This window comes from Scyliorhinus canicula, chromosome 5 (genome assembly GCF_902713615.1).
Source record: "Scyliorhinus canicula chromosome 5, sScyCan1.1, whole genome shotgun sequence".
Classification (NCBI taxonomy): domain Eukaryota; kingdom Metazoa; phylum Chordata; class Chondrichthyes; order Carcharhiniformes; family Scyliorhinidae; genus Scyliorhinus; species Scyliorhinus canicula.
In genome coordinates, this window is record NC_052150.1 from 117,957,122 (window position 1) to 117,978,458 (window position 21,337).

Below are 21,337 nucleotides of genomic sequence, written 5' to 3' on the forward strand. Positions count from 1 at the left end.
TCTGCGTGGGTTTCACCCCCACAACCCAAACATGTGCAGGGTAGGTAGATTGGCCATGCTAAATTGCCCCTTAATTGGAAAAAAAAATAATTGGGTACTCTAAATTTATTCTGATTAGCAAGTTTGCAGACGACACAATGGTTGGTGGAATTGCGGATAGCGATAAGGAGTGTCAGAGGATACAGCAGCATTTAGATCGTTTGGAGACTTGGGCGGAGAGATGGCAGATGGAGTTTAATCCGGACAAATGTGAGGTAATGCATTTTGGAATGCAGGTAGGGAATATATAGTGAATGGTAGAATCCTCAAGAGTATTGAAAGTCAGCGAGATCTAGGTGTACAGGTCCACAGGTCCTGTACACCTGTACAGAGTGGATAGTCAGAGACTTTTCCCCAGGGTAGAGGGGTCAATTACTCGGGGGCATAGGTTTAAGGTGCGAGGGGCAAGGTTTAGAGGAGATGTACGAGGCAAGTGTTTTTTACACAGAGGGTAGTGGGTGCCTGGAACTCGCTGCCGGAGGAGGTGGTGGAAGCAGGGACGATAGTGACATTTAAGGAGCATCTTGACAAATACATGAATAGGATGGGAATAGAGGGATACGGACCCAGGAAGTGTAGATTTTAGTTTAGTTGGGTAGCATGGTCGGCACGGGCTTGGAGGGCCGAAGGACTTGTTCCTGTGCTGTACTTTTTTTTGTTCTTAGTTCTTTGTTTTTTGCATGAATGCTATGAGACACTGGCTGCTCATCACCTTCCCGTTCTTTCTGTAACTTCGGTTCACCCTGACTTGGGACACACAAAATTGAGGTGAGGACAGGTAAGAACACAAAGTGATTATTTACTGTGCATTGCTGACAATGTTTTGTTTAATCCGTTCATGGGATAAAGGAATCGCTATCAAGGCCAAAATTTGTTCTGAGTCCTTGGCTGCTCTTGAGAAGGTACTGTTAGAAAATAAATTCTGGTATTTGACCAGCAACAGCGAGGAAATAGCAATATAATTCCAAATCAATATGATGTGTTACTTGAGAGGAACTCTTTTTTTTAAATATAAATTTAGAATACCCAATTTTTCTTTTCCAATTAAGGGGCAATTTAGCATGGTCAATTCACCTAACCTGTACATCTTTGGGTTGTAGGGGTGAAACCCACGCAGACATGGGGAGAATGTGCAAACTCCTCACGGACAGTGACGCAGGGCCGGATTCAAACTCAGGTTCTCAGTGCCGAAGTCCCAGTGCTAACCACTGCCCCACATGCCGCCCTTGAGGAGAACTCTTAAGTCGTAGTGTTCCCATGCATCTGCTGCCCTTGTTTTTTTAGGTGGGTTAGGAAAGTTCTGTCGAAGAAGCCAAGGCAGCTTGATGCACTGTTCTTTCCGATAATACACTTCTTTTACTGTGCTCAATTCTTGCTGCAGATGGACATGGGCTGTTTCAGTATCTGAGGAGTTACGAATGGTACTGAATGTTGTACTGAACATCTACACTTCTGAAGTTATGATGGAGCTCATTCTGGTATAGATCCTTCAGGATTGGCAACTCCATCAGTATTGCTGCCACCAAGCATTAAAGTTCCCATCCATAGTACAGTTTTACTCTTGCTACCCTCAGTACCTCTCTTCCAAGTGGTGTTCAACATGGAGGTGCAATTATTTATCAGCTTAGGGAGGGCACCAGCAGGCGATTTCCTTGCCTATGTTTGAACTGATGCCAGATTAGTTCATGGCACAAAGTCAATGTTGAGAGTTTCTAAGGCCGTTCTCTCCTGACAGAACAACACAAGTGGGACAAGAATACCCAGGGTTGGTGTTGGAGAAATCTGGGGCATTGGTTGCAAGGTCTGATTCGGTGCATATGATTATCAGAATGCTGCTTGATTAGTCTATAAGAAAGGTCCAATTTAGGTACATCCCCATAAATTGGTAAACGCGGACTTTGCAAGGTCAATTGGCAAGTGTGTGCCATTGCCGTTTTCAGTCCTTTGGTCAATGCTGAGTGTTCGGCCCTATATTACTCTTATTCAACTTTTTTGTAGCAGCTTGATACAGCTGAGTGGGTGGTGAGACCATTTCAGAGCATCCACATTGCTGTGGGTCTGAGTCACATGTAGACTGTGTAAAGATGACAGATCGCCTTCCTTAAAGACGCTACTGAACCAGATGGATTTTTGTTATGATCTTGCAGTTTCATAACTACTAATCATTATCATTGAGATTAGTTTTTTATTCCAAAATTATTAATTCAGTTTAAATACCCAACTACTATGCTGGGATTGGAACACACGGACTGAATTTTGTGGTCCCCTGGGATGGGATGGAGGCTTGCAGCAACCACTCAAGGATCTCCTTCCTCCACCACTGGGAGTTTACACGTGTTGTAGGGAAGACAGCGCTCAGGTCATCAGGTGAAACCTGACAACATTGCAACCGGGCTAAGGGGAATGCATCCTGGTCAGGCATCCTATGTCCATCTGAGCACCCCACGAAAGCTTCCCACTCTGTCCCCCCCCCCCCCCCCCCCCCCCCCCCCGCCCTGCATTCCTGGGAGCTTCCAGCCTGGTCCAGCAAGGCTCCAGACTCATCTAAAAGTCAGGGCTCCATTGGAGTCTCTTCCACATTCACAAGAACTAGCAACACTTTCCTACTTTTATATTCAATTCTCCTTGCAATAAACTTCGACATTCCACTTACCATTCTATTCCACATTTTAATGTGATTCGTGTATCAGGATACCCAGATCCCACTGTACTGTAGAGTTCTACAGTTTCTCACCACTGCCAAATTGGAGAAGTTCACATTTTACATTATACTCCATTTGACTAATTTTTGCCCACTCACTTAATCTATCCAAATTCCTTTGTAGACTCTATGTCCTCTTAACAATTTACTTTCCTACACTTTTGTTTCATCAAATAATTAGTCCCAGCGGTGGCCACAGCTCATAGTGGCTCTGTTGCAACAGGCGAGGTGCCAGCCATTTGATTGGCAGATGTCGGAGATAGGACTTCCTCGCGGATGGGGCCAGGAGGACAGCTTCAAGCCAACTCACAGTCAGATAGTTCCAAAATGGCTGCAGGATGTGCTGGCCAAGCACAGGTGGGCTTGACCACCACCCCATCCCCCACCCCAGCACCTTTACACTAGGGGCCAAAGATCCATCTTCCCTTACCACTTTGCATTAATCTAAGTCTCTGGTAGTCAGATAACATCACCACTATGCAACTATTCCTCAGTGACAGAAAGGGCTTGTAGATTTCCTTCTGAAATTGAGTTGGAATCCATCCAGTAGGTGTGCTGAAATTCGCTTGTCCCAGCTATGTGCACCTTTCTTAAAGACAAGCTTGGTCATCTGGTTGGCTAAGTTACACCTGGCACAGAACCAAGTTCCCTAAGATAGTAAAGCACTCGAGTACACAGTGCTGACACCATTGCCACAAAAGAAAATTATTTCAAGAGACTAAGTTCATTGCCATATGGTGCACAGCTCTGTTTTCACAGCAATAAATACTGGGATGTGCGAATGGAAACAGGAAGTGCTGGAAAAACTCAGGTGCAGCAGCATCTGTGGAGAGACACAGTTAATATTTCAAGTTCAAAATCCAGGAATTATAGCCACCAAACTTTATTTTACTGGTTAGACAAGCATTTATTGCCCACCCCAATTGCCCTTGAGAAGGAAGTGGTCAGCTGGCTTCTTAAGCAGCTGCAATTCATGTGTTGTAGGTATACCCACAGTGCTTGTTAGAGAGTTCCAGCAGTTTGGCCCAGTGATAGTGGGGGAAGTCAGGGTAGTGAGTGGCTTAGATGGGAACTTGCAGGTGGTGGTGCTCCTACATGTCTGCTACTCTGATCCTTCTAGATGACAGTGGTCATGGGTTTGTAAGGTGATGTCTCAGGAGCCTCGGTGAGTTCATGCAGTGCATCTTGTAGATCTTATACATTGCTGCAACTGTGTGTTGGTGATGGTGTGAGTGAATGTTTGTGGAAGGGGTGCAGATTAATTGGGCTGCTATGTGCTGGATGTTATTGAAGCTGCATTATTGAGTGTTGTTGAAGCTGCATTCATCCGTGTGCAAGAGTCCTTCCTACTTATTTCCATTGTTCCATTTCTTTTCTTTTATTATTTTTGATCCATGGATGCATAACCAGGATGTGACTTCAAAGCAGAAGAGTCCTTGCCAGGGCAATGTGTTCCTAGGTCTTGTATTATTAGTTGGTCCCAAGTGAACCTTAGGAACAAGCTGTGGAGGAAGTTGGTTTGATTGGCTGGCTGGCAAGCTGTGGGTTGGGCGGGGCTAGTGTTCTGCCTGATAACAGTCAGTGATTGGTTCCCCTTTCTGAGAGAGTTTTGCAGAAGCCACTAGACCCTTGAAGGAAGAGGAGCTGTGTTTCTCCCTCTCTATGCTGCCGGTTGCCTGCTATCTCCAGGAGTCTGCAGTGAAGATCAATACAAGTTCAAGGAAAAGAAAGTACCCAACTCAAAATCTAACCTTGAGAAAGAAACTAACTAGAAAACATCCATCTCAATCAAAGATCTTAATCCTTTTACTTAGAATAGAATTTCTAGAGTGCAGAAGGAGGCCATTTGGCCCATCGAGTCTGCACCAATCCTTGGAAAGAGTTCCCTACCTAGGTCCACTTCCTGACCCTATCACCGTAACCCAGTAACCCCCCACCTAACCTTTTTAGACACTAAGGGGCAATTTAGCATGGCCAATCCACCTAACCTGCACATCTTTAGACCTTGAGAGGAAACCGGAGCAGCAGGAGGAAACCCACGCAAACACAGGGAGAAGGTGCAAACTCCACACAGAAAATCACCCGAAGCCAGAATTGACTCTGGGTCACTGGCACTGTGAGGCAGCAATGCTAACCACTGTGCCGCCCTATTCATTATTTCTCTTCCCTTTCCACTACCCTTTCTCTTCTGTGTTGTTTGACTGTGTTTTTGTGCAGTGTGGGGTGGGTTCAAAAAGGGGAATCGGATAGTAGATAGCCAGTTGTATTTTTTGCCTATTTAATTATAATTACTGCCAATAAAAGGTTATTTGTGATTAAATTTTATAAACCTGTGACTATAGTCAATTTAACTATGAATATAAAACTTAATTTCATCTGTATTGCAACCCCGGGTCAGGTGAGGCTGGAATTGACCGTGCACTAGCCCAGGGTGTAACACATGAAGGTGGAGAGTATTCCATCACACTCCCAATTTGTGCCTTGTAGATGGTGGGGAGTCTTTGGGAGTCAGGAGGAGAGTTACAAGATACCAGAGTATGCACCACATGGACTGCAGCGGTTCAAGAATGCAGCTCACAACCACCTTTCTCAAGGGCAATTACGGATAGGCAATAAATACTGGCCAATTCAGCGGCACCCACATCCCATGAATGAATTATCAAAAAAAATCACACTTTGGAAACTGATCCCAGTGTTCATTCTTTACTTAACTGAAAAGCTTCATCGAGGCTATATCTAGATTGGAACCATTTTCCACTAAGCTTAAAGATAGCCAGTCATGGACAACTGAATACATTGATGGTGTTTTGGCTGCACTGCTCAGGGTGTTTCTCAGCATACCACAGTTATATCATTACCTGCACTGACAACTCGCCAATGCAAGTAGATGGTGCGCGGGGTTGAAGCACCATTTTTAAAGGCAGCCCTGATCTTTCGACACCCGCTCCGCAGCTCCTGGAGGCCTCTTACGAGATTCAACGGCCTCATTGCGTTAACAAGTTGGGCGTGACGAGGCCGGTAAATTGCGTGCATTATTGTAGTGATGTTCAGAAACCTCTTTATAACAGTGAAATGGAGAATTGCCTCTAAGCATTTTCAGTAGAAGAGATTAGGGTAAATTTACCCCTAATCCCTGTAACCCCCAACGGATCTAATGTATAAAAGTGGTGTGTATCTGGCGAGCTTCACTTATTCCACGACTTTGAGGTGTGTAGACCTTGCTTTTCCTTTCTTAGGCTCACTCACACGAGACTCAGACTGGGTGCCAGTAGGACAACCTGAGCATAGACTGGACATGGGTGGCAGGCGAAGAGGTAAAGGAATAGGGTGGGAGGGTGGAGCAGAAGCTGGACATGGGAGGCATGCGAATGGTGGAAGGGGGGGGAGGAGAATGGGAAAGTGTCCATGAAGGAAGAGAAAGTTTGGGAAAAGTAGGGCCAAGAGTGTCCTGGGAAGAAACAGACTATCCGGGTAGTGTGTGTGTGTGTGTGTGTGTGTGTGTGTGTGTGTCGGGGTAACAACAATGGAACACATTTGATCTAAAACTGCGATACCTCGAAGTGGAACAGGATTAGGGTTAGGGTGGGTGGAGTTCAAAATCAGCACAATTGGCTGAATAAAGGGACACCCTAATAATGATGAGGCAACCGGATGACAACCAGGCTCAGTTATGTTCTCCTCCCTAAGGTGAAGTCCACACGGCAGCATGGGTGCTTCTCACACATGGATCTCACTAAAGAAAGATCCCAGCAAGGTATGGAGCTGCCACTCTTCTGTGCCATTTGGTGCTGTCAGAAGCCGGGAGGGAGGTGAATCCCTCCAAGAAACACGGCTGGTGGATGGCACAAATCTTCATCCACCAAGGTGAATGGTTATACCTGACAAGGGCTCACTCGTGCGATTAGTCTTTCCACGCTGCCAAAGTAATAGTCTCTTTACAGAGTCTTAAAGGTAGTGCAAGCAAACTGAACAGTATCAGCAGGAGGGTTCTCACATGGCTTTCATGACCCAACAGCAATGTCTCCATGTGCAGTAATTTTGAACAAGAGGAATACTCTTCTCTGGTCCTTCAGCTCCAAAGGGTAGGATGGGGATGCCATGCCTAGACAGAGGCTAGGTACAGGTATTACTATTGGCTTGGTGGCTCTGGGATGGAGGAAACTCTGTAAAGGATATGCTCACTATATTTAGTACTTCATTTAATTTACAGATCCACTGAGGTGTGGATGATGCAGGCTCCAAGCAACATTGCCTTCTACTGGCTTTCATCCAGACGAAGAGGAGGGCCTGTCTCAGGTTAGCACAGGGCCCGGAGAAGCAGCAGCTAGGAGAAGCAACAGGCAAAGCAGTGAAAACCAATGGGACCTCAAGAAGTCAGGATACTGGTAAATAGGGTCCACTACAATGGCAATGGCCTGACCACGGCTATATTACAGGTGCTAAATAAAGGCAATGTTGGATTAGCCTCATGTCACAGAATGTGGTTGCATACATCTGCCAGCTTTCGCCATGGCGACCACAGGACTTGCAGGAAATTCCATTCCAGTGGCATTGAAGGTCACCGTCACATTAAACTTACTTGCCAGTGGCTTCTTCCAGTGCTTCACGGCGGATCTGTACAGCATTTCCCAGTCAGCGACCACACAAATGCATCCAGGAGCTGATACATACCTTGTACAGGAGATCTCACCAACTTGTCCAATTCCACCTGGATCTTGCAAACCAGGCTGCAATTGGGATTGGGATTTGCAACAATCTTAGATTTCCTGAAGTGCAGAGCACAAATGACTGCACACAAATGGCTTTGGAAAAGCCCTGGGAACAGCCAGTCATGTTCATCAACAGAAAAGGATTCAAATCTGACCATGCAGCTCAAATTATTGTACGGATTTTCTCAGTCGGTCTCACAAAGAAGTTCAGATGCTTGTACTGTTGAACACTTGTTAAACACATAACTATTCACATATATACAAAGTGTCACCCAAACTAGGAGCTAACATCATGCTGACTTCTCCTCAACCTTCTCCATACAACTCTGCCTCCTGTCTACTGTTCTGTGTCATTCTACATCATACTGTGGAAATCATACTCCAGTCTCACATTAACCGTTGCCAAACACCCTTTTCCTACACATGACCACAGAAGGCAAATCCTGCATGCTGTTCTCGATTTCCAGAGAGCTCTCACGACACCCACCGTCTGACCTACTCCCAGTTGCCACAGGTGTTTGAAAGATCTCGACAATTGCAAAAATAGCTCTTCGAGGACCAGGGATGCCACCAGAAGTCCTGGATGATAGATGCAGTTTGCCACCCGCAGAATGATGCTGAGGAGGGCTACAAAGCTGCACATGCTTCCACCAGGTCTGTGACTGAGCAGCCAATAGGTCTACTAAAGATTATGTTCAAACTCAAGTGGGGCTCTCCAATACTCACCACAGAAAGTGTTCCGGATCATTGTTGTCTGCTGGACCCTGTACAACCTAGCACCACAAAGGAGGGATGTCTTAGCTGAGGGAGACATGGAGGGTCGAAACATCTCCAACAGGGAGGATCAATGGGTTGGAGCTGATGGGAACCAGGATGTTGACGTGCACATGTAGAGGCCATAGCAGGGAAACGATGCAGCAAAGAGGTCCATGCCAATGTGATAGCTAGCAGATTCAAATCAACTGCAAATATATTTCTTTAAAGTCTCTTTTGTTACCCTCTTCTGGCTGAAAGACCCCAGCTCTTTTTTGGTTATAGACATCATACTTCGCTTCATGAGATCTGGACTAACTTGCACTAGTTACCATCTATCCTGCTGGTGACCATAAGACCATAATACATTGGAAAAGAATTAGGCCATTTGGCCCATCGAGTCTGCGTGTCAATCATGTGTCAAACGTGTCAATCATGGCTGACACGTTTCTCATCACCCTTCTCCTGCCTTCTACCTTTAACCCTTGATCCCCTTATTAATCAAGAATCTATTTATCTCTGTCTTAAAGACACTCAGTGACTTGGATTCCACAGCCTTCTGCTGCAATTAGTTCCACAGATTCACCACTGTCTGGCTGAAGAAATTCCCCCTCATCTCTGTTTTAAAGGACAGAGGCTTCAGTCTGAGGCTGTGCCCTCTGGTTCTAGTTTCTCCTACTAGTGGAAACATCCTACCCAAGTTCACTCTATCTAGGGCTCTCAGTATCCTGTAAGTTTCAGTGAGATCCCGATCCCGATCCTCCCCCCCCCCCCCCCCCCCCCCACCACCCCCCACCATCCTCTAAACTCCATCGAGTACAGACCCAGAGTCCTCAACTGCTCCTTACATAATCATTCTTGTGAACCTCCTCTCAACCCTCTCCAAGGCCAGCACATCCTTCCTTAGGTTCAGGGCCCAAAACTGCTCACAATATTCCAAATAGGGTCAGACCAGAGTCTTATACAGCCTCAACAGTAAATCCATGTGCTTGTATTTTGGTGCTTCGATTCTTTGCATGTGCCAAACTGTGCTAATAAGCGGAGTCCTGGCGGTGGCAAGTTGGGGAAGGAAGGGTGGCGCCAGGTCCCTGAGGGAGATTGTGTCTTGGCGGCCATCGGGGTACGCCACGTAGGAGTACCGCGGGTTTGCATGGAGCAGCTGTACCCTCTCGACCAACGGGTCCGCCTTGTGGAGCCACACGTGCTTGCGGAGGAGAACGGGTCCTGGAGCTGCCAGCCACGTTGGGAGCGAAATCCCGGAGGTGGACTTTCTGGGGAAGGCAAGGAGACGTTCATGGGGGGTTTCATTAGTCGCAGTGCAAAGGAGCGACCGAATGGAGTCAAGGGTGTCGGGGAGGACCTCTTGCCAGCGGGAGGCCAGGAGATTCTTGGACCGTAGGGCCAGCTGGACGGCCTTCCAGACCGTCCCATTCTCCCGCTCCACCTGCCCGTTTCCCCGGGTATTGTAGCTGGTCATCCTGCTCGAGGCGATGCCCTTTCTGAGCAGGTACTGGCGCAGCTCATCGCTCATAAATGAGGATCCCCGGTCGCTGTGGACGTAGGCGGGGAAACCGAACAGAGCGAAGATGGTGTTAAGGGCTTTGATGATGGTGGCAGACGTCATATCAGGGCATGGGACGGCGAAGGGGAATCTGGAGTACTCATCGACCACACTGAGAATATACGTGTTTCGGTCGGTGGATGGGAGGGGCCCTTTGAAATCCACGCTGAGGCGTTCAAAGGGGCAGGAGGCCTTCACTAGGTGCGCTTGGTCTGGCCGGTAGAAAAGTAGCGGTGTTTTCCTGGTGTCTTTGTCAACATATATATTCCACAACCAATATCACTACATTAAATTATCTGTTCATGCACCATTGATGTTTGTGGGATCAGACTGCGTAAATTGGCTGCTATGTTTTTTTACCTTGCAAAAGTGATACAGTGTTAAATGCTTTGGGGTGTCTCAAGATCATGGAAGATGGTATAAAAGTGTTAGTAGTTAATTTTTTTAATCTTATCACTTGAAAAGCTGAGAAAATACATGTTACATTTAAAACAGCTTAGCAAAATATGGCAGATAAATATTGCAGTAAGTTAGTAATTTAAAGAATAGTTTTACAATATTGATTTTAAACTGTGTACTAGTGTTACCGTAGAGTGCTATCTATAATTATAATACTGAAAATGTCAAAATTTTTACATGGCGGAGTTTACTTGGATTATAAAAAAAATTAAATATACGTATGACACTGAGTCAGCAACCTACCAGGAGAAACTGTGAAAATTCTTTGTATTTAAGATGATTTTTCCTATCCTTCCCGAAATGCTGATCCACAAACTCAGAATTCCAATCAAACGGGAAACGCTGGTAAATACCGCTTTGGCTAAATATTTGCTTGATGTCACCTATATATAATGATGAAATATATGGTTTCATGTAAGAAAGAAAATCATGCTACTATAATTGAAAACATAAATTACTTTTTTATTAACTTCTTAAGGCATTTATTAATATGAATTTTACTCCAAGTAACTTAAGGTCAATCACCTGTCAGACTAAACTCTCTCTTCTGCGATATTCATATACCATGACTTATGTTAAATGCTTGTAGGGACTAACCTATCAAATTCATAGCTTAACAATATGTGCCCTCCAATCTTACTCCAACAAAATTATACCAGTCACTTCTCATTGTGGCATCAAAAATATTTGGAAATTGCTGGAGTCACTGTACATATGTTTCAGTAAAACGGAGTGGAAAAAAATCTACATTTGTACAGTATATATCAACCGAATGCAACATTCCACAAATCTAGAAAAATATGATTCTTTTGAAATAAAGGTATTGAAGATTTATTTTTTATTTTTTTTTACTTCAATGCCAAAGTAACTGAAGCTAGAAAAATCACATAACAGTGTTAGTGGAACATTTTCTTGTTTAAACTTTACTGAGTACATATAATTTTTATTTATGCATAATCACAAATCTGCTCTTGTTCAAAACTGCAAGATTATGAGCCGAGAAATTCTTTTTTTTTTTAAACTTGTTTTTATTCAAAATTTTACAGAATTTTTACAAAACCACTACTAAAAGAACATTGAACATTACAGCGCAGTACAGGCTCTTCGGCCTTCGATGTTGCGCCGACATAGAAGGGAAAAAAAAGAATGAACAACTTAACAAAACAAGGTGGGATAACTACCATTTACAAGAAAAATCTATCCACAACCCATACAGTTCCCCCCCTCCCCCCCGCCCGGTTTGCTGCTGCTGCTGACCTCCTCACTGAACGTTCCGCGAGAAAGTCAAGGAACAGTTGCCACCGCCTGGAGAATCCCAGCAAGGTCCCTCTCAAGGCAAATTTTATCCTCTCCAAACTTAGAAACCCAGCCATGTCACTGACCCAAGTCTTCACACTTGGGGATTTTGCATCCCTCCACATTAACAAGATCCGTCTCCGGGCTACCAAGGAGGCAAAAGCCAGGACCCCGGCCTCTTTCGGCTCCTGCACTCCCGGATCTTCTGACACCTTAAATATCGCTATCCCCAGACTCGGCTTTACCCAAGTGTCCAACACCTTGGACATAGCCTTTGCAAAGCCTCCCCAGGTATGCCCAAAACATATGGACATGGTTTGCTGGGCTCCCTGAACATCTCACACACCTGTCCCCCACCGCAAAGAACTTGCTCATTCTTGCCGCTGTCATGTGCGCCCGGTGGACCACCTTAAACTGAATCAAGCTAAGCCTGGCACAAGATGAGGAGGAATTGACCCTGCCCAGGGCGTCCACCCACAATCCGTCATCCAGCTCCTCACCCACCTCCTCCTCCCACTTGCCCTTCAGCTCCTCCGCCGAGGCCTCCTCTGCCTCCTGCAGCTCCTGGTATATGTCTGATACCTTTCCGTCTCATACCCACATGCCCGAGACCACCCTGTCCTGTATCCTGCAGGAAGGTGCTTCTTCAAGAAAGCGCGGACTTGCAGATACCTAAAGATATTCCCCGGGGGCAACCTGAATTTCTCCTCCAGCGCCTTCAGGCTCGCAAAAGTCCCATCTATAAACAAGTCCCCCATCCTTTTGATACCCGCTCTGTGCCAGCTTAGAAACCCTCCGTCTATTCTGCCCGGGATGAACCTGTGGTTGTTTCGCATCGGGGTCCAGACTGAGGCCCCTACCTCCCCCGTGCCTTCTCCACTGACCCCCAGATCCTCAGTGCCGCCATCATCACCGGGCTCGTGGTGTACCGTGCCGGCGAGAGCAGCAGCGGTGCCATTATCAGTGCCCCAAAGCTAGTATCCCTGCAAGACGCCGCCTCCAGCCACTTCCACGCCGCCCCTCACAAATCCCGTGATAATCCTGTTCACCCGCTTAAAGGAGGACTTGGGGATGAGGATGGGGAGGCACTGGAACACGAACAGGAATTTGGGGAGGACCGTCATTTTCACGGACTGCACCCTGCCCACCAAGGAAAGCTGGAGCATGTCCCACCTCTTAAAAGTCCCCTCCATCTAATCCACAAGCCGCATAAGGTTGAGTTTGTGCAGGGCATCCCAGCTCTTAGCCAACCGTATGCCCAAGTAGAGAAAGCTCCTCTCCACCATCTTGAGAGGGAGCTCTCCCAGTCTCTTTTCCTGGCCCCTCGCATGGATCACAAAAACCTTGCTTTTCCCGACATTCAACCTATACCCCGCGAAATCCCCAAAATCTTTTAGGATCTGCATGACCTCCCCCATCCCCTCCACCGGATCTGAAATATACAGGAGCAGGTCATCCGCGTACAGTGAAACACGATGCTCCTCCCCTCCCCCGAACCAGCCCCCTCCAATTTCTGGACATCCTCAGCGCCATGGCCAACGGCTCGATTGCCAGGGCAAGCAGCAGGGGGGACATGGGGCACCCCTGCCTCGTTCCTCGATACAGCCTAAAGTACTCTGACCGCAGTCGGTTCGTGGACACACTCACTACGGGGGCCTGATACAGTAATTTGACCCACCCTATGAATTCCTCGCCAAATCCAAATCTGCCTAACACTTCCCACAGGTACTCCCACTCTGCCCAATCGAAGGCTTTTCCCACACCCATTGCAGCCACCACTTCTGCCTCCCCTCCTTCCGAGGGCATCATGATCACGTTCAGGAGCCTCCGCACATTCGTGTTCAGCTGCCTGCCCTTGACAAACCCCATCTGGTCCTCATTAATCACCCCCGGGACACAGCCCTCAATTCTAGTGGCCAGGATCTTGGCCAACAGTTTGGCGTGTACATTAAGGAGCGATATCAGTCTGTAGAAGCCACATTGCAACGGGTCCTTATCTTGTTTAAGGATGAGTGAAATCAAGGCCCGCGACATCATCGGGGGAAGGGTTCCCCTTCCCTTAGCCTCGTTGAAGGTTCTCAACAATAGCGGACTCAACAGCACTGAGAATTTCCTATAGAATTCTATAGGATATCCGTCCGGACCCGGGGCCTTGCCCGACTGCAAACCCTCCAAACACTTAACCAATTCCTCCAACTCAATCGGGACCCCTAGTCCCTCTACTAGCTCCTCCTCCACCTTCGGAAACCTCAGTTGGTCCAAGAATTGCTTCATCCCTTCCCTCCCCTCCGGGGGTTCTGACTCATACAATTTACCTTAAAAATCCTTGAAGACCTCATTGATCCTTTCCGAGCTCAGGACTGAATTCCCCAATTTCCCTGGCCGCATCTCTCTTCTGTAGTTGGTGATCCAGCATCCTACATGCCTTCTCCCCATACCCGTAAACCACTCCTTGTAACTTCCTCAGCTGAGCCTCTGCCTTCCCTGTGGTAAGCAAGTCAAACACCGCCTGCAGGCCCCGGTGCTCCCTCAGCAGCCCCTCCTCAGGGGACTCCGCATACCTCTTGTCCACCCTGAGTATCTCCCCCACCAACCTCTCCCTCTCCATTCTATCCCTCTTCTCTCTGTAGGCCCTGATAGAAATTAGCTCCCCCCTGATAACTGCCTTCAGCGCCTCCCAGACCATACTCACTGAAACCTCCCCTGTATCATTGGTCGCCACATAGTTTTGGATACTCCTCCTAATCCTCCCACAGACCTCCTCATCCGCCAATAGACCTATGTACAGTCTCCTTGGAGGGCGTTGGCCTCTCGCCGCCCCCAGCCTCAACTCCATCCAGTGCGGAGCATGGTCCGAGACCGCAATGGCGGAGTGATGTACCATCAATTAGACTCGAGTCGTGAAGAAGTTCCAAATATCAGGCTTTAATCAGTTAGTTGTGTGCCTGGCAGTCGACTTACAGAGAAAGGCCGACTGCCGGGTCCTACAGGTTCTTATACCCCGCCTCGTAGGCGGGACTACTTGCCTCTTGGCCAATGGGTGAGCAGTCACATGACTAGCCTCAACCAATCAGCAGAGAGGCACATGACCGACCTGAGCCAATGAGCAGCGAGTGCTCTGCACCAAAGGCAGATAGGTAACGTAAACCTCCTAGTCATACCACCACACTGAGTACTCTACCCCCTCCTCTCTCGGGATCCGCAAGTACACTTTGTGGATATGGGAGAAGAAAGAAAACTCCTTCGCCCTTGGCCGAGCGAATCTCCACAGGTCCACTCCCATCTGGTCCATGAACCCCCTCAGGTCCCTGGCCGCTGCCGGCCTCTTACCCGATCTAGACCTAGACCAGTCCAGTGCCGGGTCCAGGACCGTGTTGAAGTCCCCCCCCCCCCATTACCAGACTGAATGACTCCAGGTCCAGAATTTTACTCAACATTCACTTCATAAAATCCATATCGTCCCAATTCGGGGCATACACGTTCACTAGCACCACCCGGGCCCCCTGCAGCCTGCCACTCACCATAATATATCTATCTCCTTTATCCGCCACAATAATCCCCGCCTCAAATGCCACCCATTTGCTCACCAACATTGCGACCCCGCTGGTCTTCACATCCAGCCCCGAGTGAAAGACCTGCCCCACCCATCCTTTCCTCAACCTAGTTTGATCAGCGAGCTTCAGATACATTTCTTGCAGCATGGCTACGTCTGCCTTTAGCCCCTTTAAGTGCGAGAACACATGGGCCCTCTTGACCGGCCCATTCAGGCCCCTCACGTTCCACGTGATCAGCCTGGTCGGAGGGTTGATTACCGCCCGCACCTCAGCCCCCACCCCACAACCCCCCACCCCACCCCCCGCTGACTAACCATCCCCTTTTTTAGGCCAGTCACGTGTCCACGCCTCCCGCACACTCCAGCCCCCCAGCCGGAGGCTCCCCCGTCCCGCCTCCCCCTTTGACTCCGAAAGTTGCTTCCGCTACAGCCAGCAAAGCAACATCCCAGCCCTCACCACCTCGATCCCCCTATCCCAAGTCAAGCATCCGCTTAACCCCACTTCCACCCCCATTGCTCTCCCGTAAGTCAGCTGACTCATGCTGACCCCGGCCACTCCCACCTCTACCTCCAATCCCACTGCTGACTCCCTCTACGGTCTCCAACCTCCCCCCCTCCAACCAAGTGAGGGAGAGAGAGCGCTCCCCTTATTCCCATGTGTCAAGAAAGAAAATCTCAAACAAACAAACAAACTTCGGGTGCTATCCCCGACGATGAGCAACTCCTTCCCCCCCACACCCTGCGAACTGCTCTCGCTGTCCGGCCCATCCCCACTGCCTGTGACGCAGCTCTATACAAACAGCAAACAGACCCAGAACCTCGAGGGCACAGAACAAAGGGGCAAAAAAAAAACACGGGGGAAAACCAACATAACACCGCCCCCTCCCACCGCCCCACCGGGGTGCCCCAACAACATACAGCAGTCCATTAATTCAAGTCCAGCTTCTCATTCCTAATAAAAGCTACGCCTCATCTAGCGTATTAAAATACTGGTGCGGTCTTGGTACGTGACCCACAGCCTTGCCGGTTGTAGCAGCCCGAACTTCATCGCTTTGCTGTGGAGGACCGCATTGGCCTGGTTAAATCCCGCACGCCTCTTAGCCAGCTCTGCACCCCAGCCCTAGTAGATACAGATCTCGCAGTTCTCCCACTTACTGCTTCGCTCCTTCTTTGCCCATCACAGGACACACTCCTTGTCGGTGAAGTGGTGGAACCTTACCACCATAGCTCTCAGCGGCTCGTTCGCCTTGGGCTTCATTGTCAGGACTCTGTGTGCCCCGTCCAGCTCCAGGGGCCGCAGGAAGGCCCCCGCGCCCATCAGCGGTCCCAGCTTCGTGGTCACAAACGCATTCGCATCCGACCCCTCCGTTCCTTTAGGGAGACCCAAAATTCGCAGGTTCTGCCTGTTCGACCTATTTTCCAGGTTAACCAGCTTCTCCTGCCATCTTTTGTGCAGGGCCTCGTGCGCCTCCACTCTAACCGCCAGGCCCAAAATCACGTCCTCGTTGTCAGAGGCCTTTTGCTGCACCTCCTTAATCGCCTTCCCCTGCATCTTCTGGGTCTCTACCAACCTTTCAATAGAAGCCTTCATAGGGCCAGCATCTCCACTTTAACTCAGTGAAGCAGCTTCTAAGAAACCGTGACCACTGGGCCCACGCTGCCTGATCCACGCCGGCCGCCATCTTGCCTTTTCGCACCCGTTTTCCTCTCTTCTCCACTCCATTCAGCGCTGGGGATCCTCACTATTTCCTTCCCACACCGGGAATCGCCATCCAGGTGCCGCTGGAGCTCCGTACCCTGCTGCCTCACGGCGCCGAGGTCCCTGGTTCGATCCCAGCTCTGGGTCACTGTCCGTGTGGGGTTTGCACATTCTCCCCGTGTTTGCGTGGGTTTCACCCCCACAACCCAAAGGTGTGCAAGGTAGGTGGATTGAACACACTAAATTGCCACTTAATTGGAAAAGAATGAATTGGGTACACTAAGGGCCCAAAAGTCCATTGTCGGTGGGAGCTGCCAACCGTGCGGCCTACCCGGGCATAGCCGCAACCGGAAGGGGCCGAGAAATTCAATGGCACCATTCTTGTTTTCACTACTAAACAAGCTTCCAATATTGTACTGTATGTGCGTTGAAATAATGATGCCGAATACTGCCCACTCCTTACCCTGTTGTCCACGCCGCCAACCAGTCCCAATCTCCTCCTATGTCCCAATTGCTTCACCTCGAGTGAAACCCATTCCAGACCACCCCCTCCCCCTATATTGATCTCGATTCTGACCACCCCATTCCAATCAACACCCGATTGCCCAATTCAACACCCCCTTCTCATCTGTTCATTGCCCTCCCCATAATGCCCTCAAGATCTCCTTAAGAGGGCAGCACAATGGGTGAGCCCTGCTGCCTCACGGCGCCAAGGTCCCTGGTTCGATCCCAGCTCTGGGTCACTGTCCGTGTGGGGTTGGCACATTCTCCCCGTGTTTGCGTGGGTTTCGCCCCCACAACCCAAAGGTGTGCAAGGTAGGTGGATTGAACACACTAAATTGCCCCTTAATTGGGAAAGAATGAATTGGGTACACTAAATTTATTTTTAAAAGAGATCTCCTGAAGATCCATTGTGACCAGTAGTTTTGACTAGCAAGTTGATTGCAGCCACCCAGCAGATGTAATTTACGAAATTGATCCCAGAGATGAGGGGGTTGTCCTCCGATGAGAGGCTGAGTAAATTGGACTAAGTCTCTGTAGTTTAGATAAGAGTCGATCTAATTGAAACCCACAAAATTCTGAAGGGGCTTGATAGGGTGGATACTGAGAGATCGATTTTGTTGGTAAGGAATCAAAAACATGTGGACATAGTTTCAGGTTAAGGGTCCGATTATTTAAAACTGAGATGGGGAGAAATTATTTCACTCAAAGGGTTGTGAATCTTTGGAATTCTCTATCTCACGGAAAAAAAAAATGGAGTTGAAGCTCAAAATCAGCCATGATCATAATGAACGAGGGAGCAGGCCTGATGAACAGTGTGGTCTCCCGCTGCTCCAATTTCTCGTGTCCCTGTGTCTACAGATCTTCTGTTTGATACAAATGAAGATGTGGGATTATCTGTTCAAGAATAGGGAGCTCAAACAATACTTTTTATTCATTCATGGGATGTGGGATGTGAGCATCATGAAGGTCAACATTTATAACCCATCCCAAATTGCCCTCGAGGTTCTCAAGGTGCTGCAGTTCATCTGATACAGGTACACAGTGTGGTGAATGTGATTCACACTATATATAGTTACCAATATCACTTCATGTATATATGTTCGTTATCTACCCATTGTAAGTGCAGTTGCACTATCCGACCACCAGGGACTATTAGAAAATGGGGCCCAGGGCTTAGAGACTACCGTGGAGGCTGCTATCACAATGGAAGTTTCCTTCCGCAGCCTCAACTCGTTTCCCGCGGACCCCGCTAACTCCGCATGGGCCCCCGACCTGAGGACCCTCCAAGCCTGTGCCGCAAGGCCCTCCAGCTATCGCGCTGCCACAGCCGGTCGCCCTACTGTCCCAGTCAAATACTCAAGCTATTCAGCTGCTCCAGCTAATTACTCAGCTTCCCCAGCCAGCAACTCAGCTCGCCAAACCAGTTATTCAACTGCTCCAGCCTGCCACTATTCAGCTCCCCAAACCAGTTATTCAACTGCTCCCACCTGCCACTTCTGTGGACAAAGCCAGATCCGCGACCTGAAGCAGCTGCGGGAAGAAAGGCCACTATGCTAGAGTGTGCCTCGGAAGAAGGGCCCCAGCCCTCAACACCCCAACGGTCCAAAAACATCGCCCCAGCACCAGCAGGCCCGCGGGGCCCGAAACGCTGCGGCCTACGCTCAGGCTCTGCCCCCTCCAGCCACGTGCGATCCATGGGGGCCGCCATCTTGGCAAACCTCCACCATGCGGCCGGCCACGTGCGATTAATGGGGGCCGCCATCTTCATCACCACCCTCCACGTGCGATCCACGGGCCCTAGCTGCATCCCCAGACTCAAACAGCTCATCGGAGGAGTACGACCTCCCCGGGCAGTCACCACATGGCCCGCAACTCAGCGCAATGTTCCTGCATCAAGCTCGCCAGAACGCAGCGGCATCTACTCAACAGGACGCCCGATCGGAAGAATTCGACTCCCCCGGGCACCCACCAAGCAGCCCGCAACTCAACGCAGTCACCCTCGACCAATCTCGCCCCAAGCATCTGAGAAATTCGATGACGGAGGTCCAGATCGACGGGTACAACACGTTGTGCCTCTTCGACTCCGGGAGAGCTTCATACACCCAGAGCTGGTAAGACGCTGTTCCCTCCCTATTTATCCCGTCAACCAAGCTATCGCCCTTGCTTCGGGCTCCCATTCCATCCAAATCCAAGGCCGCACTACAGCAACGCTAACGATTCGAGGCGCTAGCTATTCCAAAATTAAACTGTATGTCTTGCCCGACCTCTGCGTGCCACTCCTCTTAGGCTTGGATTTCCAATGTAACCTCAAGAGTTTCACCCTCAGCTTCGGCGGGCCCCTGCCCCCACTCACTATCTGCAGCCTCGCCACGCTGCGCATCGCCCCCCCCTCCTCTCTTCGCCAACCTGGATTGCAAACCGGTAGCCACCCGCAGCAGACGGTACAGCCTGCATAGATAGAGTATTTATCAGAACGGAGGTCCGAAGGCTGCTCAGTGAGGGGATCATAGAGGCCAGTAACAGTCCCTGGAGAGCTCAGGTGGTGGTCGTCAAGGCCGGGGGAAAATTCCGCATGGTCGTCGATTATAGACAGACCATCAATCGCTTTACGCTCCTAGACGCGTATCCCCTCCCCAGAATTGCAGACATGGTAAACCAGGTCGCCCAATAGCGGATATTTTCCACGGTGGATCTAAAGTCTGCATTCCATCAGCTCCCAATCCGCCCGGAGGGCAGCCACTACACGGCTTTCGAGGCCGATGGCCGCCTCTTCCATTTCCTCCGGGTTCCCTTTGGCGTCACTAACGGGGTTTCGGTGTTCCAACGAGCAATGGACTGAATGGTTGACCAGTACAGGCTGCGGGCCACGTTTCCGTATCTGGATAATGTTACCATCGGCGGCCATGACCAGCAGGACCACGACGCCAACCTCCACCGTTTTCTCCAGACGGCCCAAAAATTAAACCTTACATATAACAAGGAGAAATGCGTGTTCCACACAAACAGACTAGCCATCCTCGGCTACGTCGTGGAGAACGGAGTCCTGAGCCCAGACCCGGACCGCATGCCCGGACCCGGACCCGGACTCTTAGAACTCCCCCTCCCCCATGGCCCCAAGGCCCGTAGAACTCCCCCTCCCCCATGGCCCCAAGGCCCTCAAACGGTGCTTGGGGCTCTTTTCGTACTACGCCCAGTGGGTCCCCCAATATGCGGACAAAGCCCGCCCACTCTTCAAGGACACACTATTTCCCCTGTCTGCTGAGGCGCGGCATCAGCCTTCAGCTGCATCAGGGACGACATTACCAAAGCAGCCATGCAGGCGGTGGATGAATCCACTCCCTTTCAGGTTGAGAGCGACGCCTCAGAGGTAGCGCTAGCAGCCACTTTAAACTAAGCAGGGTAGCCCGTTGCATTTTTCTCCCGTACCCTATCCGCTTCAGAACTCCGACACTCCTCAGTCGAGAAGGAAGCACAAGCCATCGTGGAGGCTATCCGACACTGGAGGCACTACCTCGCAGGTAGGAGGTTCACCCTCATTACCGACCAACGGTCGGTCGCCTTCATGTTCGACAACTCACAAAGGGGCAAAATTAAAAATGACAAAATTCTTCAGTGGTGGATTGAACTCTCTACCTACAATTATGATATCAAATATCGACCGGGGAAGCTCAACGAGCCCTCGGGTGCCCTATCCCGCGGGACATGCGCCAGCGCGCAAATCAGCCGCCTAAAAGCCATCCACGATGACCTCTGCCACCCAGGGGTCACCCGGCTCGCCCACTACATCAGAGCCCGAAACCTGCCTTTCTCCAACGAGGAGGTAAAAGCGGTCACCAGGGACTGCCGATCTGTGCAGAGTGCAAACCACACTTCTATAGACCAGACAGGGCCCACCTGGTCAAGGCTTCTGGGCCCTTTGAACGCCTTGCGATCGATTTCAAAGGGCCACTCCCCTCCACTAACAAAAACATTTACTTCCTTAACATTATTGACGGGTTCTCCCGATTCCCCTTCGCCATCCCATGCCCCGATATGACCTCCCACACAGTCATTAGGGCCCTGC

General features: G+C 49.5%; 1 protein-coding gene across 6 annotated transcripts in view; it reads right to left on the reverse strand.

Moving 5' to 3' along the window:
- The window catches only part of LOC119966204 (calcium-binding mitochondrial carrier protein Aralar2), a 413,059-nt gene that overhangs the window by 238,767 nt on the left and 152,955 nt on the right, over nt 1-21,337 (reverse strand). For all 6 annotated transcript variants that reach the window (XM_038797538.1, XM_038797535.1, XM_038797537.1 and 3 more), the window contains one exon: nt 10,466-10,605. In XM_038797538.1, the coding sequence (XP_038653466.1) occupies nt 10,466-10,605 (140 nt within the window). The remainder of the gene's footprint in view (nt 1-10,465; nt 10,606-21,337) is intronic.